At 36.7% G+C, this 27376-nt stretch overlaps 1 protein-coding gene across 1 annotated transcript in view; it reads right to left on the bottom strand.

Moving 5' to 3' along the window:
• LOC131159215 (beta-galactosidase 10) overlaps positions 1 to 26624 on the bottom strand; it is a 44619-nt gene extending 17995 nt beyond the window's left edge. The window contains exons 1-12 of the mRNA XM_058113941.1: positions 26264 to 26624; positions 24832 to 24927; positions 24602 to 24714; positions 24388 to 24454; positions 24160 to 24252; positions 18325 to 18468; positions 17651 to 17739; positions 11514 to 11619; positions 11274 to 11361; positions 11023 to 11141; positions 5026 to 5190; positions 4060 to 4268 (exon numbers count right to left, since the gene is read on the bottom strand). Of these exons, the coding sequence (XP_057969924.1) occupies positions 4060 to 4268; positions 5026 to 5190; positions 11023 to 11141; positions 11274 to 11361; positions 11514 to 11619; positions 17651 to 17739; positions 18325 to 18468; positions 24160 to 24252; positions 24388 to 24454; positions 24602 to 24714; positions 24832 to 24927; positions 26264 to 26434 (1460 nt within the window). The 5' untranslated portion in view covers positions 26435 to 26624. The remainder of the gene's footprint in view (positions 1 to 4059; positions 4269 to 5025; positions 5191 to 11022; positions 11142 to 11273; positions 11362 to 11513; positions 11620 to 17650; positions 17740 to 18324; positions 18469 to 24159; positions 24253 to 24387; positions 24455 to 24601; positions 24715 to 24831; positions 24928 to 26263) is intronic.
• Between the last annotated feature and the right edge of the window lie 752 nt (positions 26625 to 27376).

Raw genomic sequence — 27376 nt, 5'->3', positions numbered from 1 at the left:
AAATTGTGAATAAAAAGAATAAAGTTATGCAAGGTGTGAGATGGTTAAAACCGAGGCAAGGGAGGTTGAAACTAAATTTGGATTGGAGCAGCTTGGGGAACCTAGGGTCGACGGGTGGTGGTGGCATCCTTAGAGACCATACAGGTTCTTTTATTTTTGGTTTTTCAAAATATTTTGGTTCTTATTCTAATAATGAAGCTGAATTGAGAGCAGTGATGAAAGGAATAAAGCTTTGCAAACAATTGGGTCATACCAGTATTAACATTGAATGTGATTCGAATATTGTAGTAAATGGGATAAGATCCAGTAAATGCACTTTATGGTATTTGTGAGACTTTTGGGAGCAGCTTATTAGTTTATTGGAGGGAGTGGATTTTTCTATAAATCATTTGTATAGAAAAAAGAATAAAGTCGCAGATGCTTTGGCTCGACAAGGTGCAATGGGGAGGAATAGTTTGCTTACAAATAGAAGTCAACTTTCTAAAGTTATCAAAGGTTTGTATAGATTGGATAAAATGGGTACGACTTGTATGAGGTATGTTTAGTTGGTTTCCTTTTGGTATTGGTATAGATTTGTTTTCTTCTTTTGTTTGGTTTGATACATGGGGTGTTTTATTGGTTATTATGTAAGCTCCAAGTGTCCTTTTGTTTCCACGGTATTCCTCCGCCACAAGTGAGGGTTATTAATAAACTTGAGACAGGGCCGTTATGTGGGTGGCTTCCGGCTCTTTCCAAAAACAAAAAAAAAACCGACTAGCTGTGAAGCTCCACGCACCACCTGAAGTTCTCCAGCCACTGTCCCCTTCAAATCCACCATTGCCAAAGTTCTTTTGTCAAACAGCCACCACCACTGCATTCCCCACCCCCTGATCTATTTTGCCTGAAAAGTCATCACCAGAGCACCATTGCCGGCAGCCCACACATGCCACAGGCGGCAACTGCGAGTGAGAGTGTCTGCTAGCATCTCCAGTTTCCAATCTCATGAGAAATTGCCCAGTCACGATATTTTGGATTTTTTCTGCGATATTTTGAGCTGCAAGAAGATATTTTGATTGTGGGCATAATATATTGCAAGCATATGCCATAATTTTTGGCACGGAACCCTATAAATTGTCACTCCAGCACTAAAAAACAGGTTTTGTTGCTGTAATTTGTGAGTTTTCTTTGTGAATTTGTTTCATTTCAGCAGGACAATCAATATCAAGGTGAATTGAAGATAGTTTTTGAGAAATTGGGAGTAAGGCTTGCGGAAAATTGTGTTGGAGGGTTGTTGGTGACATCTATGTTGCAGCATATATATACATAAATTCAGCCAAATGGTGGCAAATTATAGGAACAAATATGCCATTTATCATACCTTGGGCACAATTTCAAGCTCTTCAACACCTTTCTCAAATGTGGAGAAAAAGTTTGCAAAATCATTATTGATGGAAGATGTCCAATGAATTTGGTTTCCATAAAAGGAGTCACTCAAATGCAGCTTCATCCGAAACCTCACCCAGAGCCTAATAAGATATTTTGGGTTGATAGCTCTATTGTACATGTTTATGAAAGATGTTTGGTTCCCATCCACATGGGTGAATATTTGGCTAATGTTTGGTGTGATATCCTACCTATGAAGATTGGCCATGTACTTCTTGGTTCTCCTTGGTTGGATGATTAGGTGTGACTCAAGGACATGAGAACACATGTCTTCCGCTATAATGGGAAGAAAATCATTTTGAAGTCTGCTGTACTAGTAAACCAGGGCAAAGAATCTGAGATTATTGATCAAGTCAAATTTACTCAACTTGGATACACTACAAGCAAGGAAATGAATGTGTTTGAAGACATCCAAAGTCCTTCAAACATTCCAATTGAGTTTGTCATTCCCGATGTGCTTATTGATGCCAACTCTAAATTTAAGTCTATGATGCTGCCAAAGGATCCTGGTTTCTTGTATCACTCAAGTGCTGGCTTTCAAAGAATCCAAGTTTGCTTCTCCCTTTTGATCCTAACATTTCAAAATTTGAGGCCGAATTTTTTCTAACTAGGGGAGAGTTGATGTAGGACAAGAAGCAAGACCTTGGGAGGATCCTTGCTAGAGAATAATTAGGAAGAGTAGGGTTAAGGAATTGTAAGATTAAGTTAGTAGTTTATTATGTGTGTTTAATATTAATTAGTACAGGATTATGTGTATTAGGGGGTTGTTTGTGATATTTGTGTAAGGTAGAGGTACATTTGTAATGTAATGTAGTTTTAGGGATTTATGTGAATGTAAAGAAGCTTTCTTATAAATAGTGTGTGAAAGCCATGATGTAGGCAGTTGTCAATGAATTTGAATTGTTAATTGAACGTGAGTTCCCCCCACCTCTCTCCTCCCTTCCCCTTCCTTCCTCTCTTCTAATTTCTTCATGGCTGCAGAACCTTGATGCTGCCCCTGCATCAGGGGGGGAGACCACTTGTTCAGGAATGAGCCTCAAACAATCAAGTCAAGATTGAGGAGAGAAAGGAGCCGCAGCTGCTGGGTCTGCCAGCTAGGTTTTCTTTGGAGTTTGAGGAAGAGGAAGAAGATGATCACTTGATGAGGTAATGCTTAGTTCAGGGATTCCATAGTGAAATTTATAATGGGGAATTGGGTATTGCATTGTTGATTTTCGGTCTGTTTGTTCAACTTGTTGACAAAAAAGGGGTTTGGGGCCTAGAGCATCATGGTGTTATTCCTGCAGAGATGCTCTGCATGTCTACTCAAATCTGAAAGAGAAGTTAGGGCCTTATTCTTGCAAAGAGCCAGAAATGCTCTGCTCCAATTTGAAAAGGAGGAAAGAACCTCAGTTACTGCCTAATATACTCCCTAGTGTGACAAAAGGGAAGACTGAAGACAGTCCTTGCACAGCCTGAGTTCCTCCATTCAGTAAGTCCTCTTGCACAATTTGCAGCTGCGTATTGCAGATCAGCTGGTGTCCACTCATTTTTCTACAAAAATAAATATTTTATTTTTTTAATTCTTGCATCAAACTTAAAGCAACAGTACTGAATTCACTGAAATTTCTAAATTTCAGTCAAAAAATTGCCAGAACGAATCTAAAGTTGAGTTTCCATTCAGTACCCTCCAAAACTCAAGATTTCAATCAAAATTTTGATGTTTAGACTGAAATTAAGTTCTTGGTGCCAACAATTATATCAAGCCTTAACATTCCCCCACAAATGCAACCCAACTACACGTGCAGCCTGATTACAAGTGGAGAGTTAAATACCTTACAAGGAATAAGATAATTTTTAACCACAAGGAACAAGATTAGAACCCAGGACCTTGTGATAACCATGGCTCTCAATGAAGAGAACACAGCACTTAGGGTTAGGAAGAAGAAGAGAAGAACAGAAGGAGAGAAGAGAAGACACAGAGGTGAGAGGCAGAAATTGGCAGTACTGGAGAGTTATGTACGGCTCTGGGTCTGTTCTCTTCAAATATTGACAATATAGAGATACGAAGGACAAGAATACCCTCACTCACACTACCAAACTAATAAAATAGTATATAATTCTAACATATTTCTTTTGTTCTGTTTATTCCATTTTCACTCTTAGTTTTGTCCTGTTCCATCTTTTCTTGTCTTAACAAAATTGTACACAGGTTTTCTTCAAATCAACACTTTCATGTTGGGTTGAAATACCAGCTTTGATGACCATGGAAAGGAAAATAAAATAAAATATGGTTTGAGGAAGACTATAAATGAATACCTGTTATAGTTAGAAAGGGCAAAACATTGTTAAGTTAATGAAATACCAACTCATACAGCATTTTGTGATTCATGCCCCCCAAAACATAGATAAATTGTTTTTCACATACAGTGGTAGCATAATCTACAAAGTGGATTAATTACCATTAGCAAATAGTAAATTCATAAAAATAAAAGCATTTACATCTGAAAATAGTTTTTCAACCAGCAGATATAGGAACTTAAAATAAGTTTATTTATCCTGTCATCACCAATTTCTGAGGAATATACTTTAAGGGGAAAAAACTGCATAATTTAGTTGATAAAGTAGGCTACTATTTTTCTTCCAAGCAAGACTAACCTCGTTGTATACCAGAGGTAGTCAGTTGTATCTTTTGTGGTATTAATGTGATCTACAAAGCCATTTTGAACGAAGTCAGCCTCTCCCCATACCCCAGCTTTCTCCACAAATACTTCCCATTGAAGAACTTTCAAGCCTTCATCTGGTGAGATCACTGATGCCTGCAAGTTCTCTGGTATCATTTCAACCATAGAAGTTTGGGATCCCACCTGTAGAAATTTTCAGTATCTCAGAGGCTAATTAAGATAGGGAATCATTCAACATAATAAAAGACAAGCAGAAACCTCATTCCACCACCAATGTATCAACAGCTTTTACATTATAAATTCATGATACATATAACCATGAAGGACAATTATAATGCATCTCAAAGTAAAAAGAGGACTCGTACTTTATCAATTTTTGCTATATTAGACAAGGCAAACAACCGAACATGTGATGCAAGTCTGACTAAAAATAGATAAATAAAAAAAATGTGTCTTTGTTCACATTCAGTGAAATGTTGACAGCAAAATTTATGTCACTGTCATTGTTACATACAATTCACATAAAAATTAAAGGTACAAACAATACGGTTGTTATGAATTTACATGATTCCTGTAGAAATGATATACTAAATTTGTGAACCAGAGAAGAATTTACAGAAGCAAAAAACCAAAAAAACTGATTTGCCATGGCTGAAAATTTCCATCAAGTTTTACTTATCAAGTCTGTATCATTAAAAAAAAAATCTATCAAGTATTTTCTATATTGGATACCCATTTTTGCTGCCGATCCTTTCTTAAAATGCATTCCTCTCCATGATATTTGTGTATAAATATATAATGCAAAGTGCTCTAACCTATAACACTGTAGAATTGAAAATATCATCCAAGATGCACGTTGATAGAGCACAGAAGAACAACTTCTAGTGATTGTGCTATAATTAATAGCAGAATGCAAGTATATCAAAATGTAGAAGGTCACCTTTGCTGTGTTAAAGACTACATTCTTACAATCTGGCAGAATGCTAACGGACCAGGCTGGCAGGTTATACGACACATTCCGAAACACTACAACATGGTCATATTTGTCATCTGTGTTGGAAATAAAGGCTGCGCATGCTCCAGATGAGTCAGTATAGACATCAGCCTGCAAAGTAACAATTATTCAGCAAAAATGTTCCCTAAAAAATTCAAAGATCGGAAGCAACTGAAAATTAATACATCACAGAATGTCTAAAAAACAGCTCCAATAAAGTAGATTTAGAGGAGATTAACACTCTGATACCACATTGTAAAGTTAGAGATGGAGCAGGGAAGGAGGAAAAAAAAAAGAAAAGAAGAAAGCATGAGAAAAAAGTAGGCAACAGTTTCCAAGAGCCTTATGTACAGCTCCAGGACTGCCCTCTTTTATATTAATAAGATTAAAATATCCTTAAGGACAAAAATACCCTCACTTGTACCACCTAATTACTAAAATAACATATTATTTTCTGAAAAATACATTAGAACATGGTAATAATATGAGGCTCTGATGGTCAGATTTTAGCTTTCCTGGTCTTTGTAACAAGGACATTGAAACAGATACTAACGCAATCAATGCTTTATGCCTTTTCTTATCTTATATGTAGCATAAAAAGGATTTTATGCAAGCATTCTCCGTGGATCTGTTAAGCTTGATTTTAATCATGCCATGACTTGCTTATGCTTGGTATCTTTATTCTGGAAATTCTAATTTCGAGCTGTGTTATCTTGATTGATGAAACTAGGGGTAGAGTAGGGTCTAAGTTAGAACTATGGAAGAATTTTTAGAATTTAGAGGCTTTAGGATAAATAGAAATAAGATAGAATATATGAAATGTAATTTCAATAATAGTGGGAGGAATATTGGAGACAAAGTTAAACTTGATGATAAAGAATACAATAGCATTACTAGATTTCGATACCTTGGATTTATCATGCAAGCTGAGGGAGAAATTGAAAATGATGTAATGCATAGAGTTAGAGCAGGTTGGGCAAAATGAAGAAGTGCTTCAGGTGTGCTTTGTGATCCTAAAATACCTTTAAAATTACTCAAGGATCGTGATTTCTTGTATCACTCATCCACTGCCTTCCAAAGAGTCTAAGTTTGCTTCTTACTTCTAATCCTCTAGCATTTCAAAATTTTGGATCAATTTTTTTCTAACTGGGGAGAGTTGATGTAGGACAAGAAGCAAGACCTTGGGAAGATCCTTGCTAGAGAATAATTAAGAAGAGTTGGATCAAGGAATTGTTGGGTTCAGTTAGTAGTTTATTATGTGTTTAGTTCAATTAGTAGAGTAATAGGTGCATTTGGGGGCTTGTTTGTAGTATTTGTGTATTTTAGGGGTATGTTTGTAATGTAATGTAGTTTTAGGGGTTTTATATGTAATTTCATGTGTAGAGGCATGTTGTAGGGAGTTGTTGAATTTGAAATGAAGTGAACGCGAGTTTTCCTCTTGTATCTCCTCTCTTCCTTTTCCTTTCTCTCTTCACTACACATCCTTGATGTTGCCCCCTGCATCACTCTGTTTCTCATTATTTTTTTCTCTTATATTCCCTTAATTACTTCTCAAATTTTGTTTCTGGTTGGTTTGAGTCTTTTAGTGCCACTTTTCATCTTGGTTTGGCAGTGCAGCATTCTTTTATGTTTATGGTGGATATCTGATATGAAGCAGTTATACTCTGTTCTGGTATACTGCCAGTGCATTCTGCTGTTCACTGGCTGATTGTCAAGTGATGATGCTGTTTTAATACAGTGTATTCGTGATTGCTTGCCCATTTTCAGTCTTGTATCAGTTGCCAGAGTTTCCAATTGGTGTTCAATGACTATTTCTTGTTTTTGCCTACACTCACTTCTAGCTGCTGCCAGCAATAATACCTGCAGCTGCTGGGCTGCCATGTTGTTTATTAAGTGCTGTGGTACTTCTTGTGATCTGCCATCTTCTGCGAGTAATTCCTCATCGAATTGTAAATTCATTTTTGTGATCAGAACTACCACGTGAAGTTTTGCATCTTTCAAGTTCTCAAGTGCTGCTCTCTGCCTGTGTGTGCTGCCTGATTCTGCATAGTTTCTGTGTTATACATTCCATGACACTAGTGTGCACTGATTGTACGGTAGAGGGTGGTTTTTGTGGCCTCAGAGAGAGCTTCAGCTTGTGTTAACATGCATATCACAGCCATCAAATTGGTTGGATTCTCCAACTACATATTGCTGTCACTGGCAGTACGCGTGTATATGCTAAAGGGAAGTCCATGTATTTATGGCATTCTCCTCTGTCTTCGGACTCCAAGGATTATGAATATTGGATGAAAGAGAATGATATATTACTTGTGTGGTTGTGAACAGCGTGGAGCCATGAATTGCTGTGAACATCGTGTTTCAAGGAACAGCTAAGACCATATGGAATGATCTCTGTGAAAGCTTCTCGCAAGATAAAAATCGAACTCAGTGTTATTGACCTATAGAGAAGTTCTTCCAAGTATGACCAAGAAGGTAGATCCATTAGTGAGTATTACAGCACTTTGAAGGGAGTACGATAGGAACCCAACATTTTGATCCAAGTAGCTCCAATATTGAGATTATTAAGGGGCAAAGGGCAGAGTTTTTGTTGCCAATGCCAAGTTTTTGTTTGGGTTGAGTCCTAAGCTTCAACCCATCTGCAATCAGTTTCTTGCCAGTGAATCCATACCATCCATGAGCGAAGCTCTTCTTCTTAAGCTTATTCCCATGATAATTCAGCCTTGGTTAACAATGCCTCCAGCCATGGTAAGGGAAGTGCTGGAGAATAAGGACAAGGACGGAGTTTGGTTTGCGGCAATTGTCGCATTTGCACATATATGGCAAGGAAAACTTTACTTGATCACTGTTGGGATCTCCATGAGAATCCGACTTGGACCCAAAAAGTCTCTTGCCAAAGGTGATTCAACTGTCGAAACTCTGAGTACACCTAGCCACAATACATCATTTACTGTGTTCTGCATGGTTTTAAATAATGGCCGCGACCATAACGTAACGGTTTTTTGGGTTACTGATACCGTTACACATTGCGAAATCGGTGGGAAGAAAAATCACGGCTGTAGCGGCCGTTACGGACAGCGATCATTATGTAAAGGCCGCTACGGCCGTTACGTAACCGCTACAGGACTGTTAAACCCAAAAAATTATTTTATTTTTTTCTTTTCTTCTCGCTTTTTCCCTCTCTTTCATAAATCATATACCATGTGGCGAGAGAGGGAAAATATTATAATGAGGATGACAATGATACAAAATTTACTATTTCTTTAAATACTCATAAGAGATGCATTAATTAATAATTTAAAAATACTAACTTGTTAGCAAAATATTTTAATTTGATAGTATTAGTAATGTGATATTTATGTCATATACTTTTCAACTTCAGCCTTCTTTCTTTTCTAGCTATTTTATATTTGTATTATTCGTATGTCTTATATGTCTAATAGATTAATGGAGTGTATAATGTATTTTGCTTTAATTAATTAATTTAGCACACATAAGAATTTATCACAGATAAGAACAATGAGAAGTATAAATACGCACACACATGTAATTTTTCTATCAATAGGGGTTTAAAACAAATGTAAACTTGTTGCCCTTACCAAACAACTTAGTTACTCAAACTAAAGGATCCAAAATATACTAAAACTCTTTCTAAAAAGGGCTAAAAGCTTAAAACATGCAAGTATGCTAATATGCACAAGGTTGTGCGTGCTTCAAAAAAGTTCACAGCCGTAACACCCGCTTCCCGTTATGTAACATCCGCTACTCCCGCTTCCCATTACACCAGTTACCGTTACGTTACACTACCCGCTACCGCGATTTAAAACCAAACACAGAGAAGTCTTATAGTCTTGTCCACATGGTTCAGCGACTCCAAAGTCAATCTTCCTAATTCTACAAGGGCAATTCAGGTACAACCAGGCTTCTTGCCTCTTCATCCTCTTCACTGTGGGTTATTAATTACAGTCCTCCTCTCATGTGACAGGTAATCCTAATCCTAATTTATTCAGTCCTTAAAACCCACTCTTTACACTCTAAGGTTACTCTTGGTCATGGTTCAGTTACACCTGTCTCATTGTGACAATATTCTTTTGTTTCCTTCTATGCCTCTTTGCTCTTTGCAATACATGCCTAAATTCCCCATGAACCTATTATCAGTTAGTCAACTAACTAAAGATCACAATTGTTGTGTGAGCATCTTTCCTTCTTGTTGTGTTGTTCATAATCTCTAGACAAATAAGGTGAGAAGGACGAGTTGTACTATTCCGGTGGTGGTGGTGGTAGATCTAGTTTTTGTCATACCACTTCCTAAAGTTCTACTATTCTAGCCACGGTGTTTTTCTTGATTAGTGGGCATGCTTGGTCATCTATCCCTTCAAAAACTACAACAAATTTTTCCCATGTTCAAGTATGTTTCTCGTTTTGAATGTTTTGTTCGTCAGTTCGGAGAGCATGCCAGGATATTTTTTCCCTCAAAGAATTGAGTCTTGTAGTAAATCATAATTTTCTCTTATTCATTCAAATATTTGAGGGCCATGTTGATTCAAGAATTTGACTCATCATGAATATTTTGTGTCCTTAGGGGAAGATTTCTGTGCAAGACTTAGATCTATTTGTTAAAAAACAGGTTTGACTGCATTTACCATGAAATAAAAACTCAATTTGGCATTAGTATTCAAATTTTTTGACTAATAACATACTTGAATTTGTTCATAATGTCTTCAGTATTTTTCCTTATCCAAAGGGATTATTCATCAAACATCATGCATACATACCCCTCAAGATGGAGCAGCTAAAAGAAAAAATTGACATTTGTTTGACATAGAATGGTCTGCTTCATATGCATGTTTCTAAACTCTTATCTACTAATGCACTTCATCAGCCTTTTTTGTGTTCTAGGCAGGCAAATTCCCTTCTCCACCAGGTACCCCAACACACCCATGTTCTCTCTTGTGCCTCGTGTCCTCAGGTGCACATGTTTTGTTTTCCACATACTCATTAGGACAAGTTCAACTATTAAATGTGTCTTTGTCAAGTATTCAAGAACTCAAAAAGGCTATAGATGTTATGATTCTCACACTTGCAAGACATGTGTCATGTCACCTTTTCAGAGGGAAAACTATATTTATCTAGTGCAGGGTCCTCCTTGAATGAATGCATTTTGTGTCTATCCACGATTTATATTCCCCCACTTGTGTTGATCCTCCTATTCCTACCGTTGCCCCTTTCTAGAAATCTTTACTCTTTAAAATTCAACAGTTGTGACCTAGAGAAGCAATTGAGGGTTTATGAACAGCGGAAAGCAAGTACAGACATCAGTACCACCACGCAGCCAGTTACTCTGCTGATCACTAATTCAACTTTTGACTTGGATTTGCCCATTGCTCACCAGTAAGGTACTTGAACATGTACGCAGCAGTCCTTACTTGCTTCTCCCATTGCTCATTATGTTTCATTTCTTCACTTTCCTAGTCCTATGCATTCTTTTGCCCTGTCTATTTTCCCCTGTTTCTATCCCATCCTCAAAACAATCAAAAATCACCGCAAAATAATTCAATATTACTGAAATAAACAAATATCCTCCATCACAAATCAATAAAGAAAAACTTGATACCAGCTTGATCCGTATTCCCTTTGTTAAGCCTTGGCTGACGTGCTCACTAAGGTTCTTAATTGCAAAGTTTTGCATCTTGTACTAAGCAAGCAGAGTTTGAGAGATATAATTGCACCAACTCTCTCTTCCTTGAAAAGGAGTCTTAGTTCAATCCTAGATTGAAAAAACAACTATACAGCAAAATGTAAGGTGTGTGAAAATACTAATGCCTATATTAAATCAAATGCAATAGGATGAAATGCAGGGAATAAACAACCTGAAAATATGAAATAATAGTTGGAATTTAATTACAGCAAAACAGTCCAAAGGTCAACATGTAAGAAAATAACCTCCTGTAAAAGACCTAGTTTCAACGAAGTTGGCTCACTGTTGAGCAATGCCTGCTCACATAACTTTATAGCTCTGTGAAGATCCTTAAGGTGTCCCCATTTTGGATTCCTAGGTAATCCTGAAAACCATATAAGAATCAACGAATTGAAAAAAAGATCACTACATATTTACAACTTACAATAATTGTTAACAATGCTACAAAACAAAGAGAGAGGCAGGTTGAGAGAAAGGATGAACGCAGATATCTCACCATATTCATCTATTGGTGCATCATAATCATAACTTGTTGTAATGAATGGTCCGCCTGAAGTACGACCAAAATTTGTTCCCCCATGATACTATTGAATATAATTAATTATCAACACAACAGTCGACACATATAGCCAAAAAAAAAATCCATGATGAAAGAAAATATCATAGAAGCCTGCCTAGCAAATGACAAATTTACATCAGAAGCATAACAAGTGCATGAGCTAAACTTTTGAAGTACCATGTAATAATTTTGCACACTGCCAGATTTTTGGAAAAAGCGAGCAACAGAAAATGCAATATCTTGAGGTGGTCTGTGAGGGTTTGCAGTCCCAAATGTTTGAAACCTGCAGAAGAAGAATACAGATTTCATCATTGTTGTTAAGGCATATGTTACAAAGTATTCATGTTTCAACAGCATTATATCTGTAAATATTTTATAACTCTTCCAATTTCATGCATCAGGATACGAAATCATATGAAGTTCTTAGACGTACCCCAAGGAGTATCTTGAGTTGATTCAACACAAGATGCCTGCTTGATTACATATCCATCCACACACTTCAAAATCTAAGATTTGACTAAATTTTGTGTGTATCTTCATCCTTTTGGATGTATATGTGCAAATTTCCTCATTATAATTTCCTCATTATAGGTGCAATTTAGTATGGAATAAAGAGTGCTCACAGATTCCAAAAGGATATCACCCAATTTGCTGCCTCCAAAAATTACTCCCCAAAGGTTGAATGGTACTGATCATAGACAGTGGTGTAAGGCTGTCAGAGTTATCTGTCTGTCCTGAGTAATTACATATTATGCTCCACTATTGCATGAACATTGGTGTGGGGGTGCCCCCCTTTGAAAGCCTAAATTTTGAATTTCTTCTCTTTTTTCAAAATAAGGAAGCTTTGCCTAGTTGCCTTTTTTCCCCCCGAAGAGAAACTTCATTGGGAGAAGAAGAGAACTACAAATGGGAGCATAAGGCATCCTACTAGGAGAAGAAAAGTGTGAGAAGGGAATATATTATTTTGGTAATTAGGCAGTGTAGAGGGGGGGGGGGGTATTTTCTCTTTGGCTCAAAATAAGAAGCTTTGCTTGGTTTTTTGTTTTTTTTTTTCTTTTCCCTACTAGAAAAAGAAAACTTGATTGAGAGGAGAAAAGTACAAATGGGAGGGTAAGCCATCCTCCAAGAGAAGACATGAGAAAAGAAAAGTGTTAGAAGGGAACGTATTATATTAGTAATTTTTGTGGCGGTATTTTTGCCCTTTTGAGTTTTTTATTAATAATATATTGAGAATGCACATCTGAAGCTGTCTGCAACTCTCCTGGAATGCTGACTGCTGCTTCTCCCTCTCAAGTCACCTCTCCATCTCTCTTCTTCTCTCTTCTTCTCCTTCTCTAACCCTAAGAGCTGTTGAGAATAACGAACAAATTCCCGAAACCTGTGAGAAACAAAATAGAAGAAAAATAACGCCAAAGAAAATCAATCTCTACGCACAAGACAATATTTACGTGGTTCGGCAATTTTGCCTACGTCCACGGAGTTGCAGAGATTTCAATATTATCAGGAAGAAAACACAGAGAGTGAGGCGATACAATGCTCTCCCTCTCGCTCTCTCGCAGATACAACCACCCGAACCCTAATCACTCGAAAGCAATCCCTTTTATATGTTGCGCCTAGGGTTCCGTTCCGAATGGGCTCCAAAATTTTCCCGGGGGCAGACCCCCACGAGTACGACTTGTACGGCCCAAGCCTTCGCTCCATGGACTAAGTCTTAGGATAGAAATCTCTAATTAAATAGGGGTCAAGTCGGCATCCAAATTAAAACACAACTAGACTCCACAAAAGCCCAACAAGAGCTGTATTTTCTTCATGAAATATTCAATTTTAAATATCAGATTTCTAACTTGGTATCAGAGCATTGATATCCTCTAAATCTGATTTACCTGAGTTGATTGCGGACACTTTTGTTTTCTTTTCTCTTATCTTTCCCTACTTGGTTCTCAAATCAAACGTCTGTCAGTCATTTCCCAAAATCAACTTCACTTACAAGGTTATTAGTGTGTCCAATCCCACATCATCTTTGTGAGCAGTTTCAAAGTCAATATAAGATCCTCTTAGTTCTCTCTCCTTGACACCTAGGTTTTGAGGATGAGTTCTCTAACATGGTATCAGAGCTGGGCCTTGGACTGCTTGGCTCCTCCGTGGGTTGGACTTCTCCTCTCCTCATTTCCCCCATGGGCTTGAGGAGGAGTATTAGTGTGTGTCCAGTCCCACATCATCTCTGTGAGCAGTTCCAAAGCTAGTATAATATCCTCTTAACTCTCTCTCCTTGACATCAAGGTTTTGAGGATGATTTCTCCAACAAAGGTTTATTTATGAGTCAAGTTCCAAATTTTTAATGTCTTTTTGAGTCCAGAGAAGTTAAAAACAGCAGAAGTCAAAATAGTCATTGGCCAATGCACATCTATAGAGCTAGTTCTGATATGTACTTGTATTTATGGTAGCCCAGTCAATGATGAGGTGGTACAGAATTTTCCCCTTCTATTCATTTATCAATTATCAATTGTGACCTGTTCAGAATTTCCTGACAAATGGAAGTGTGTGGTGAGGATTCACCTAGCAGCACCCTTCCACACCCCATTCCCCACAGCGTTTCCGCACAAGAGGATCTCTTTTTACCACAAATATAGTTGCAATTAATCCTAATCTCTCAGATTTCTAATCTGACGAGCCCTACAATCTATTTCCATCTTCCATGCTGCATCCTTTAGGGGCACTCTTCCTCTCAGTTAGATGGTGCAGCAACCTTGGTTGGACACTGTTTGCTTCATAGAGTTGTGCTCGTGAAAGCAGTTGCATACTGTTTCTGATGTACAGCTGTTGTTGTCCTGATGTTCCATTAGCTTGTGGCCTGACGATGCTGTTCTTATGTTGCGTACGTTCATCAATTCTTGTGATCTTGTCTTGCTTACTGGCTGGTTTCGGATTGATGTTCGATGATTATTTACTGTTCTTTCCTGCATTCACTTCTAGTTGCTGCCTGCGATCATGCCCTGTAGCTGAGTCATTTTCTTGTTCCTTCTATTTCCTCTGGTGTGTGGTTCCTGTTGTTCCTACTGTGCAGTCCTCGTTGGTATTGATGGGTGCTGGATTGTGGTGTATTGGGAGTAGTTCTAATAGCATCTAAGTGAACGATTCACCTGATAACGTGCAAATCAGAGTCACCAAACTTGGATGCATCCTTTTATTACTTGTGGTAGTCTCAAACTATTGCACGCATAAATAATTGCAAAAGTGAAGTCCAAGTACTGTATTCCCCAAGAACTTCAAACTCCAAGGATTAGGGAGATTGGATGACAGAGGATGGCATGCTCATTGTATGGTTGAATACCATGGAGCCATGAATTGATGCAAATGTGATGATTCATAGAACAGCAAAAGTCACATGGGATGATCTTTGCAAAAGCTTCTCAAAAGTTAAAATCAAACCCTTTTTTTTTTTTTCTTATATGAAAAAAAATTTTATTTTGATCAAGAAGGTAGGACTACCAATGAGCACTCTCAAGGGTATGTGGGAGGAACCCATTACATGTTGTCAAAGCTTGATATACATTTTTGGCCCACAACCTAACAGCTTAAGCTTTTAGGAAAAGTGGTAATTTAACATGGTATCCAAGCTAGTTATCAGGAGGTCCTAGGTTCTAGTCTTGTTGCCCATATTTATTGTGTGGTGTTTAAAATAATATTACTGTATTCCTTGTAATGGGTGTTATCTATTGTGTGTATATCTCTCCACGTGTTGTCAGGCTGCACATGCAGAGGAGTGTTAAAGCTTGAAATACATTGTTGGCCCACAACCTAACAGCTTAAGCTTTTAGGTAAAGTGGTAATCTAACATATAGCATCCAGTTAATTCTGACATGGAGATAATAAAGAGGCACATTAATACTTATATACAAAAATCAAAGGTAAGATTTAAAATTGTAATTACTATTGCTGAATTAAACTTGTGAATCATACAATGACACTGCAGGAAAGAGCAATTGAACAAAGAATAAAAACAGAAAGAAATGTATCAAAGAATCAATTTGGTTTTAGATAAATAACAGAAGCTATCAATCTACTAAGAAGAATAATGGAGACGCTCAGGAAGAAGAAAAGGGACTTGCATATGGTTTTAATTAACTTAGAGAAAGCATATGATTGAGTACCTAGGGAAGTTTTGTGGTTTGGGGAAGCAGGGAATATGCAGTGGATATATTGAGGTTATTAAGGATATGTATGATAAAGCAACAACTAACGTTAGGACTACAAGAGGAGAGTCTAGAGAACTTCCAATCACCATAGGTGTACATCAAGGTTCTATTTTGAGCCCTATATGTTTGCTTTAGTGATTGACGAGCTCACTAGCAATTTCCAAAATGAGATCCCATGGTTTGAGCTGTTTGCAAATGATATTGTTTTGATTGATGAAAATAGGAACAGGGTAGAATTTTAAGTTAGAATTATGGAAAATAGCTTTAGATCTAAAGGTTTTAGAATAAGTATAAACAAGACAAAATATATGATATGTAACTTCAGTCAAGTAAGGAGGAATATAGAAGATAAGATTAAACTTGATAATCAAGAAATCAATAGTACTAGTAGATTTTGATATCATGGGCATTGAGTTAAAGTAGGTTAGAAAAATGAAGGAGCGTTTTGTGTATGCTGTGCGATCATAGAATATCATTAAAATTAAAAAAAAAGTTCTATTTATATGAGTCAGAATATTGGACAACTAAGAAACAACATATTCAAAAAGTCAAAGTGGTTGAAATGCGCATGCTAAGATGGATGAGGGGTATAACATTAAAGGTTAAATTAAGGAATGAACATATTCACATAAGCTAGGCATAGCACCAGTAAAAGACAAGATAACAGAGAGGCGGCTTTGATGGTTTGACAATTTGAAACACAGGCCAAGTAGCGCACCTATGAGGAGGAGCGAGCTACTTATAATTAATAGTACTAAAATAGGGAGGGTAGAACTAAAGTAACTTGAAATGAGGTAGTAAGAATGGATTTATCCGCTCTTAAGTTAGTCGAAGAAAATGTCCTTGAACGAGTGGATTGACAAAACAAGATTCACATAGCTGACCCCACCTAGTTGGACCTAAGGCTTGTTATTGTTGTTGTCGTTGATGTGTTCTAACTTTACAAATATTCTAAAACTGCTTATTCAGATATTGTTGAAGATTTATATATACGTCACCCGAGATATTCAAGAGAATTAACAACCTCATTTGTCAAACATCCACAAGTGAGTTCTTTTTCTAGTAACTTCTTTTTATAGGGATGGGGGAGCAAACAGTTTTAACAACCACCTGATCAACTCCTTTTTTTGCCATATAGCTTCATATACGATTATATGTTGTTGGTTCACCATCTAACAGCTAAAGCTTTTAGATGAGGTGGTGCTCTGGCATTGTAACAGAGCTCTTGTTCCAAAAGATCCTGTGTTCAAATCTTGATATTTGTGCCCTCCCCTTACCCTCTCAAAGCGGGGAGCCTTATGGCCTGGGGACGCCCTTTATAGTGCACTTCATTCTTTTAGTGTTTGTACGCCTATTCAAGTTAGAGATGTCCTCCTCACAAGCAAGACACAATCACAGATGAAGGGGAGTGTTGGACAGCTTGGTAGTTGGTATATACATTGTTGGTTTGCCACCTAACAGCCTAAGCTTTTAGGTTAGTAGTCATCTAACATTTTCACAGTACCTTTTCCGTCGCTCCTTTTCACCACCCACTGGGGGCCAAACAAAGCCTAAGACCCTAACAAGAAATATAGCCTTCCTAGTACAGTACTACAACAACAACAGACCAAGTTTTAAGTCCCACTAAGAGGGGACGGCTATATGAATCCTTTTCTGCCAATTTACATGATCATGGGCATTTTCCGCCTATCCTTTTTGATACAGTGGAATGATAACAACAGATTCGTACAACAGACCCCCAATTGATCAAGAATATTGCTCAATTGAATTGAATTGAGTTGAGCACACACCTACGTGCACGCATTTATGATGTTTGGGCATGTGCACATGCAGATACACACACAAACACAAATGCCATTCAATTCAAAAGAAAGTCAGTTCAGATACCATTTTTCTCCATTTAATTCTGCTCTGGTACTTAATGGAAGCCCTTATTTTATCAATGCAATATACATCTAATACATTTTGCCAAAAAAATGTCAGTAACTTAGATCAAACTATCAAAGTAGATGTTAATCATAGGAAGAGAATTAGAATAATTAATGGCAAAGCCAACATAATCCTCTAAATGCAGATTTAACACAGAAATAACAGAATAAAGGTGAAGTGCAAACATACCATCCAGGCCAGTTCTCCGTCCAAAATTTAGGCTTGTTCGGAGAATTAGGGGTGAAGTGATCACAGTAAAATGAATTGCAAGTATTAATCTGCAAATGAAACAAGGTACCGGCTGCTGTGAGATGAATGTCCAAATACTCACTTGAGCAAATGTCGATGATGAACATTAACCGAACAAATTTAACAAGCAGGGAGAGTAAATTTTTTTATGTATTCAGCAACTCTAAGGAGATCATATTTTCTCCATCGAGCGCACACAAACAAAACTTAACTAGTAAAAACCCAATCCACTGCATAAGCCAATCAGAATGTACAGAAATTTTATTCCCTTTTGTTTTTGAGATTTTGTACTCAAAAGGGAATGAAAAACAAGGCAAAATGATCCATAACCATACAGAACAAAGTTACAAAGTGAATAAATTTCAGCTCACTTTAAAAAAGACAAAAGGATAAATATTTCTGTCCATGCCAAAGGGCATGCACACATTTCAATTCCTTATGTTGATTTGTTATACACTTAACAAGTATTGATTGATTACAGATTTCGTAATCTAAGACTAAATAGGAATTAAAAAGATACATAGAACCTCCATACTTCTTACCAAGTTGATTTGCATGTGAATAAACTATCGTTCAAATAAGCAAACTAAATGTTGTTAGTTATTAAATCTCACCACAGGATCGGGAGCATCATACTGCTGGCACATTATCCAAGGTACACCAATATTTTGAGAAAGAGCCATTTGAGCAGCCCACATGGCATATTTCTTCCCCCCATCTCCATAAATCGATTCACTGTCTCCATATTCATTTTCTATCTGCAATAAAGAGAAAGGTGCTTAATGAATTTCCATCCCTTCTCATATAGTGACACCAAAAAATTAAGCAACCATATTGAAACAAAAATTCTGAAAAAGAAGTAAATTTTAATTTATTTGTAAGGATAACCACCACACAGAAGCATATGTGTTATTAAACATTCAAGCCACCAAAATTTTCGGGACATAATATTTAGAGGCCGTGCCTTGGTGCGATGGCAAGTGCCTCCACCTCGGTACGGGTGGTCTCGGGTTTGAGACTTGGGAGCGGCCTCTCCAAAAATGGGGGTAAGGCTTGCCGACATCCACCTCTCCCAGACCCCACTCAAAGTGGGAGCCTTGTGCACTGGGTACGGCCTTTTATAAGAAACAAATTAATAATTTTCCATAACATAATTTTTCAGATATGCCTCCTAGTTTCAGATAAGTTGTAAAGTTAATGAACTAACAAAAAATGCACGCACACATGCATACACAAACTTGAGTTCCAGGATATTAGTCACTGTTAGATTACCGCCTCTCATAAAAAGCTTAGGCAGTTAGGCTTTGGGCCAACAATGCATATCAAGCTTTAACAGTTAAAAGAAAATGACTAAATTATATTATCATGAAATTGAGAACAAGTACAGTCCATACAAGATATTAATCAAATTATCTAATATTTTTTCACACAAGCAACTACTGTCTCTAGATTTGGAACTCCAAAAATATTATAGAATCTCTAAGTAACAAATTAAAATTTAGAAGCAGATTCTTAACCTGACAAGGATATGAGGAAACAAATTATTTCAAAAGCTTAAGCTTTTTGGTGGAGTGTAGGCTTAATGAGGTAAAAAATAGAGCAATTATTGCCTCAAGATCCTAAGTTCTATTCTTGTTGCCTGAGTCTGTTTCCTGTTAAAAATTATCATATTCCTCGTAGTGAATCACATCCCAGTATTTGGTAAATGACCAACTATGACTCCATCCACATTAACTCAGTAGATGCACTAAGCCTAGGAAGGAGAATATCTTGTAAAATGCTTTTAACTAGAAAAACAATCTCAGAGCTGATGCCAAAAGCTTTCCTTCCGCATAAAACAAGCTTTTCAAGAGAGAACCATAATAAACAAAAAAAAACTTAACTATCTCATAATACATCAGCATTCAATCTCACAATCTCATTCACATTTCCCTTCACTTGCTTATTAGCATGAGTTATATCACAATATAAAAAAAAAATACATTGGTCTTCTTGCCAACCTGCAATACATACACACAAGGATAAAAGACCTATGAAGAAAATCAGCAAGCATTACTTTCTTCCAGTTTGGTGAACCTCAAATTGTTCGAAATGAAATGAGATACCACGATCAGTTTAGCCTACTTTTTTCACTAATTTATGTCCATTTTATGAAGAATTCTTGCATATAAATATATCACATAGCCGAACTTAACCAGTTTAAGGAATATTAATTGCTAGTATCACCTCGACAAACTTTTCAAGTCACATATTCAATTCGTATTAGTTAATACAGAAACTAGGTAAATTCATGATTATTGAAGTATAAGTTATATAAGGAGGAATGTGCACCTCAATAGGCTATACTCATTCATTTGCTTCAATGTATCTGCCATCGGCAGCCTTCTACCTCTTCTATCAACCCTAACATGGCTCTAATACCATGTAACATTGTTGGCCCACAACCTAACAGCTTAAGCCTTAAGCTTAAAGTGGCATTCTAACATGGTATCAAAGCTGGTTACCACAAGGTCCTGGGTTCTAGTCTCATTGCCTACATTTAATTTGTGGTGTTTAAAAAATTTATGGTACTCGCTGTAATGGGTGTTATTTATTTTGTGTTGTCACTCAACTTGCTATCAGGCTGCACGTGCGGCGGAGTGTTAAAGCTTGATATACATTATTGGCCCACAACTTGACAGCCTAAGCTTTTAGGTAAAGTGGTAACAGAACAGATCCTTTGAGACGCTCAGACCTCTCTTCCCTATCTATTCTCTTTTTTTCTATATTCTTTCTCACCTCAACAAAGCAGAAACCTCAAAACAAGGGAAAGCATCGGAGAAGGAATAAGGGCACAGTAGGACTGCGATCTGCACCAGAAGTCTGTTCGGTCCAGAGAGTCATGAGAAGAGTTTGATACGACTTATTTGAGTCCTTCAGTCAATCTGTTACTTACTTCAATGCTCTACTGGATTTTCTGCAAAATTTCCATAATCTATACTGTCCTGCCCAAGTATGCTCATGCTTTTGGAAGTTTCCCCTGTGATGTGTTCCAGACTGATTCAGGTTGGATTTTTGGTATTTAAAATTTCTAAAAGTGTCTCCTTGTGGTACTTTGCAAGCAGAATAAATATATTCAGTGTGTCTTGAGTATTTAGCACAGAAGATCCTGATTCTCATAAACCAGACTCTCTCTCTCTCCCTCAATGTTGTCTCATGATCAAGGTAGAGTTCAGATTACAAATGTCTAAATTGTCCATAACTTCGTGCTTTAGGAACAAACCATAATGATCATTCTTGGAGCTAGGAAGAAGTTAAAGTTCATTAGTTCAGATCCTCCTGCTGGTAATAGCAAGGATGACAATAAGCAGTAGTCTGAAATTTTTGTTGTTGTGCCATGGCTATGGAGAGTGTGGAGCCATGAAGGTTGCTCTTGAAGCTTGCAAGAGGCCAAAGTTCATTAGATCAGATCCTTCTACTGATAATAAAAAGAATTATAGTGGTAGTCTGAAAATTTTGTTCTCTCATGGCTACAAAATAGCATACACCATGGAGCCATCAGAGAGTTCCAACGTTATGTTTGAACATTGCAAATGAGATCTGGGGTGCTATTGCTGCAATTTATTGCATGGATAAAAATGCGTCTCAGGTTTATAATCTGTGCAAGAACACATTTAAGCTGCGGCAAGAAAGTATATCAGTTGCTGATTATTATGACACTCTCAAAGGAATGCTTGATGATTGGACACCCACCCACCAATAACTTGGATAAAATGAAGAAACAATGTAAAGACTAAAGAGTTCAATGTTTTTGAAGTTTTGGAGTGACTGGGATACTAGTCTCCAACCTATCAAAAGTCAGATTTTAGCTGGAAATTCCATCTTTGAGTTGTGTATGCTAGAGTACTCTACGACAGTTTCTGGTACAGGTGGATATAGTTCTGCTTTGGTCAATTCGACCGATTATTGTGGTGATACTGCATACTATAGACTCATTGTGGTCCGCCCCTTCCCTGGACCCCGCATACGCAGGAGCTTTGTGCACCAGGCTGCCCTTTAACTAGTGGCATCCATGGCAGGAATTATGCTGATAGAGGAGATTTTGGAGGAAGCCGCAGTGATACAGGAAGAAATTAGTGGATAGATCGAAGCAAAGGTGGTCACTATCGGGGCAAAACAGTGTTCAGTGGTGAACTTATTGTGGAAGGTCGTACTGCCAATACTTGCTATGACTAACATGAGAAGCTTTAGGAGAAACGGAAATTATCTGATGCACCCATCAGAACGAAAAAATAGATCTTACTTTTATTCTGAAATCATGAATGATGTATTCACAAAAATATGGTTATATTATTATTGTATGTCCAATTTTTTAAACTTTATAATGCCAATTTTTTAAAATTTAATACTTGTATTATTGTTCTGACTAATTAAACACCTTTTGTAATTAATTTGAAGGACAATCTGTGCATATTTGGGGGGAAAAAAAAAAGCAAAAAATAGCAGTTATAATTGTGATAAGTGGTTCCAAAAATTACTGATTTCACAATTACTGAAAAGTGAAAACCAGTACTTATCTTCTCACACAACCAAACACTACTACATTCAGCATTTATCCAATACATCACTTATTATCAACACCTATTAAATTCAAAAAAAAATCCAAATTCAGCTCTAATCAATAAATTCTCCAAGCAATACCTAATCAGTAAGCAAGCTATCGTAACATGAACAGTGATATGAACCCAAACTATATTGCATGATTAGCAACCATAAACAGTGAACATGAACATTGACATTTTTTAGCCAAGTTCCTGTCCAACCCCACTTCTCCTCAAGATGGAAGGGAAAGAAACTCACTCTCAAGTTTGGTTTCTGCCTCCCACAATCTCTATTGAAATCCCATATGATGCTCTCCAACCCTTTTTATGATGTCCCAAATGGAAGAATAGTAGACTCATGTGCCTGAATATATTTGTCAGAGTTCATGCATGTAACTTCATGCTAATTGTGTTCAGTTGACTTCACAAGCAATCCTACCTTGCTGTACTTCACATTTTTGTCCTCTAAATGTTGGGGTATCACTTCCTTCGCTTCTTAATGATTTTTTAAAAATAGTTTCACATACCATTAAATCTTCCCAAGTCTGAATGTATATATTTCCCTCCAATTAAAGGATGTCATGTAATGCCAAGTCATGTAAAATTCACCTCTCTTCCCTGAATTATGAATACAAATTTCTATCTAACGATGCACAATACTCCAAGAGAAACAAATATGCTGAGCACAATCAACTGAGTGAGAACTTTCATTGAGCAATTGATGGGTGCCCTCTTTTTTTCTTTTTTCTTTTTTCTTTTTTTGAGCAATGGATGGGTGCCCTCTTCTTGAAGGACTACTTGACCATAAAGTGAAGAAAATTTGATTATGCTTTAATATGCTGCTTGTCATATATTATTAAATCCAAATCTTGAGAAGATTATTTGTTCCTCTTCATCCTCAAAATCATTGGTCAAAATGTCTTGAGAGTTCAAAGTCACCTTTTGGAGCCTCATATGCGGCTACTAGTTCATCAATCCACATAAATCCAACCTTAATTCAATCATTATCAACTTTTGGTTCTCTTTGAAGCAAGGTAAAGAGCAATGTTCAGCTTCAGTAGAAAATAATGCCAGAAGAAGCTCTGAGAGACAAGGTTTTATTTTGTGTTCCATCAAAGCCTCTATTTGTTAGAGGAAGACATAGGTAAACTTCTTCTTAGATTTGTTCTCAAGCTTGGTTCTCTTTGAAGCAAGGTAAAGAGCAATGTTCAGCTTCAGTAGAAAATAATGCCAGAAGAAGCTCTGAGAGACAAGGATTTACTGTGTTCCATCAAAGGCTCTATTTGTTAGAGGAAGACATAGGTAAACTTCTTCTTAGATTTGTTCTCAAGCAAACCTTAAGGTCTTTAAGAGAACTTGGAAGCTAAAGGCTGAATGCAATTGATAACGAAAGTAAAAACTCCCTACAAAAATTTACAAGCTTCTGTTGTAATAAGACCAAATTCAAAAACCCTAGAAACAATAGATCACAACCCCTAACTTAAACCAACGACAGCTATACAAACTAAATAAGCCAAAAAAACTCAAATACTCCCAAAAAAATCTCAGGGCTCAAGCTAATAAAGTAACATAAACAGTAATCATGCTACATTAACATGTAGAACAAAGTAAACCTAGGCTGCTGCAGTGCATGAACAGTGACATGAATATCAACTTTTTCTCCTGGGTTACTGTCTTGCACCACACAACCAACCTATTTCTGGAAAGCACCATCCACTAAAAAGGACAATTGAATTAACATTGGCAAATCTCTCAATTTTTGGAGAACTACAAAAGTTGTTCCAAATAAAGCATCGTCTGTCAAGAACTTCAGGATCTAATTCAAATGTGCATCGTGGAACTACTTATCTAGTTTTAAGTTACACTTGCCTGGGCCAATATGATGGGACCTCCTTGTGATGCAAAAAACTTCTCTTGCTTCATTAGGTCCACTATGTATGTTGTGAAGTTCTGCATATAGTACTGAATCCCACAAAGAAGAAGAAGAAGCATTTCATTCAACACTTGAAAAATTATCAGATAGGAAACTATTGAATTGAAGCATTTTTGTTTATAACCTTTTCCATCTCTCAAACATCAAAAGTCTCATTCCCATACCTTGAAGTGCTCATTGTTCGTTCGGAAGACAGTGCCAGGTACATAATGCAACCAAACAGGTACTCCACTGTGCCACACATCAGTTAGGATCTCAGGCAACAATTAAAGTCTCAAAGAGCTCCAATTAATTCATAATTATTGAAACAATATTTGCCAGAATGTAAAGTCTGATTATATACAGCAAGATTAGAATCTTGATAAACTATCTACATACCCAAAATTCCATTCAGCTGCAACAAATGGACCAATACGAAGAATCAAATACATTCCGGCCTGCTGAACAATCTTCACAAACTTGACCAGATCATAGCGGTCTCCAAAGTGATACTAAAAATTTCCCCATTTTTAAATTAGAAAAGAATAACAGATCAATATAATCTTCAAAGATAGAAACTGCACTGTTGTGAATGTTATTTGTTGCTAAGCACGTTTAATCTCACTCACTTTGCCTGGAGAAGGTTCGTGACCATTCCAAAACACGTAAGATTCAATCACATCGATGCCTCCTTCCTTCGCTGTTTGGACCAGTCCTGGCCACATCTACCATATTCCACATGAATAGTTAGAATATAACCATTGAAAACAGATTACTCTGTTTGGTGGCTATCAAGGGAAAGAATAAGATAAAGAAAAAGAAAAGCTACACATTGTCTTAGCATTTTGTCTACTTCCTTTTTTATTTCCAATAACCACGGGAAGGTGATTTAAAGAATAAAAAAATGTAAACTAACAACAAATTTCAGATCCAGAAAGCAGAAGAGTCAAAAATTGATCAATCCCATCAAACCCTCACGAAAATTTTAAGAAATCAGAATCACGTATCGCAGATAGGAGAAAATTCCAAACCAAGAAAAAATTGCACACCATTGGTCGCATGCAGGAAATGAAAGAAAACAAATGTGTGAATAAGACATTCTTGACATTATTCATAGTTTAGAAGCGATGAGAACAAATAATTGCACTGAACTGACTCTTACGCCAACACTCAGCTTGGCAAAAATTAGGCTCAGCAAAGCCGATCCTTAGTTTTATCAGAAGCCAAACAAACCCCCCCACCACCAAAAAAAAAATCAACGAACCAAATGAACACACGATAACAAAGACTATTCAACTTCAAATGTGCATTGAGGCTATGTTCGATTCCTAAGAAAATACAGTTCCCATTGCAACAATGTTGAAAAATCAGAATCGCACAGTTATTGCTACAATCACAGGTTTCAAATTTCAACATTGTTGTGTAAAATTAAGCTTTTCTCAGTTTTCTCGGCATCCAAACAAGCAAAAAAAAATCTACGAATCAAATGAACAGCCAATAACAGAGTCTCTTCAACTCCAAAATGTGCATTGTTGCTATGTTTGGCTCCTGAGAAAATACAGTTGCGCATTGTTATAATGTTGAAAAATCATAAACGCATATAGTTATTTACTCGGAGCTTGAATTAGCCCAGTGGAACTTTTCACTTTTCACCAGCACGAGTCTCAAGTTTGAACATTGTTGTGTAAAATTGAGCTTTCCTCAGTTTTTAGGCATCCAAACAAGCCAAAAAAAAAAGGCAAGGAATCAAATGAACAGAGAATAACAGAGAGTCTTCCAACTCCGAAAATGTGTGTTGAGATTATGTTCGGTTTCCGAGAAAATACAGTTTTGTAGCAACAACGCTGCAAAAACATAATTTACACGGAGCTGTTTGGATTAGCCGAGTTGAATTTTTCACTTCTCGCTTTTTACTTTTCGCCAGCATGAGTTCCAAGTTTCAACATTGTCGTGTGGCGCCTGTTTTTTCTTTTCTGTTTACTTTAATTAACTATACTGGTTTTCTCGGGAACCAAACAGCGACAAGTCGCGCAAAGCAAATGCGGGAACATGAAGCCTTACCTCAGGGACGCTGCGAGGGTAGTGTATGGAGGCGGAGATGAGGAGCTTGCGGCGGCCGTCGATGATGAGAGATCGGCGGTCGTAGGTGACATTGGCGGCCTGCGAAATCGCGGAGAAGAAGAGTAGAGAGGAGAGGAGAGGAATGAGCAGCGACAATGGCTTCTCCTCCATTGCGAGCTCTCAGGTGATGGAGTCACAGTAGAGAGATCGGTGAGTGACCGTAGCTGGTTCGTCGGATTTATACCTGGCTTTGATGGTAGTAGAGCGGGACAGCGTGTTGCGGTCAGTCAAGGGCATTTCTGTCCAACCATTTTTACAGACTTCGGACAGCAGGGATGAGGAGAGAGACGCGCCAAAGATTAAGACTCCGTTTGGATCGTAGATTTTATTTAAAGAAATTAAAAATGATATTACTTATATTTTTTTCCACATCAAAAATATTTTTAAAATACAATACTTCGAAATGTGATTAAACATGTTAAAACTAACTATTAATAATTTTAAAATTATAATTTGCTATAAAAATATATATATTTTCTCGTATTTTCTTTTTTACTTTTTGAATTAAATGTAACAAAAAATTTTACTAAATGCTAATTTATTTTTCAGTTTTCTAAGGCTTATATTAAAAATAAAAAATAAATAATTTATTTATTTGGTTATCAAAATTAGTTTTCATTTTACTTCTCAATTTTTAAATAATTATCAAAAACATTTTATTTTAAATTTATAAATATATAAAAGATAAGAAATTTATAAAATAAAAAAAATTCTTACTTTCTTATGTAAATTTTAAAAACTCGTACTACGATTGTAATTTTTTAAATATTTAAAAATAAAAAATTATTTTCTGACATGTAATTGTGATCCATATTTTAATTGTTTTCTAGTTTTTTACACAGAGGTTATAAAGCAAAATTAATTTTTTTGTATTTTTATTAAAAAAATATTTTATTTTCCACAACTAAATGAATTTTAATATTTTAATTTTAAAAGTGAATAATACTTTATTAAATACTAGGCAATATATCATTGCCACGTTTTAAGATATATGATAAGATGAGGTTTTGGATTTTGTGAAAAAAAAAATAGATTTGTCTGTTTTGGTAATTA

Source organism: Malania oleifera, chromosome 7, assembly GCF_029873635.1.
Source record: "Malania oleifera isolate guangnan ecotype guangnan chromosome 7, ASM2987363v1, whole genome shotgun sequence".
NCBI classification, from domain to species: Eukaryota; Viridiplantae; Streptophyta; class Magnoliopsida; order Santalales; family Ximeniaceae; genus Malania; species Malania oleifera.
Note: the sequence above shows the minus strand (reverse complement) of the source record. Positions and strands in the feature narration are given on the sequence as shown.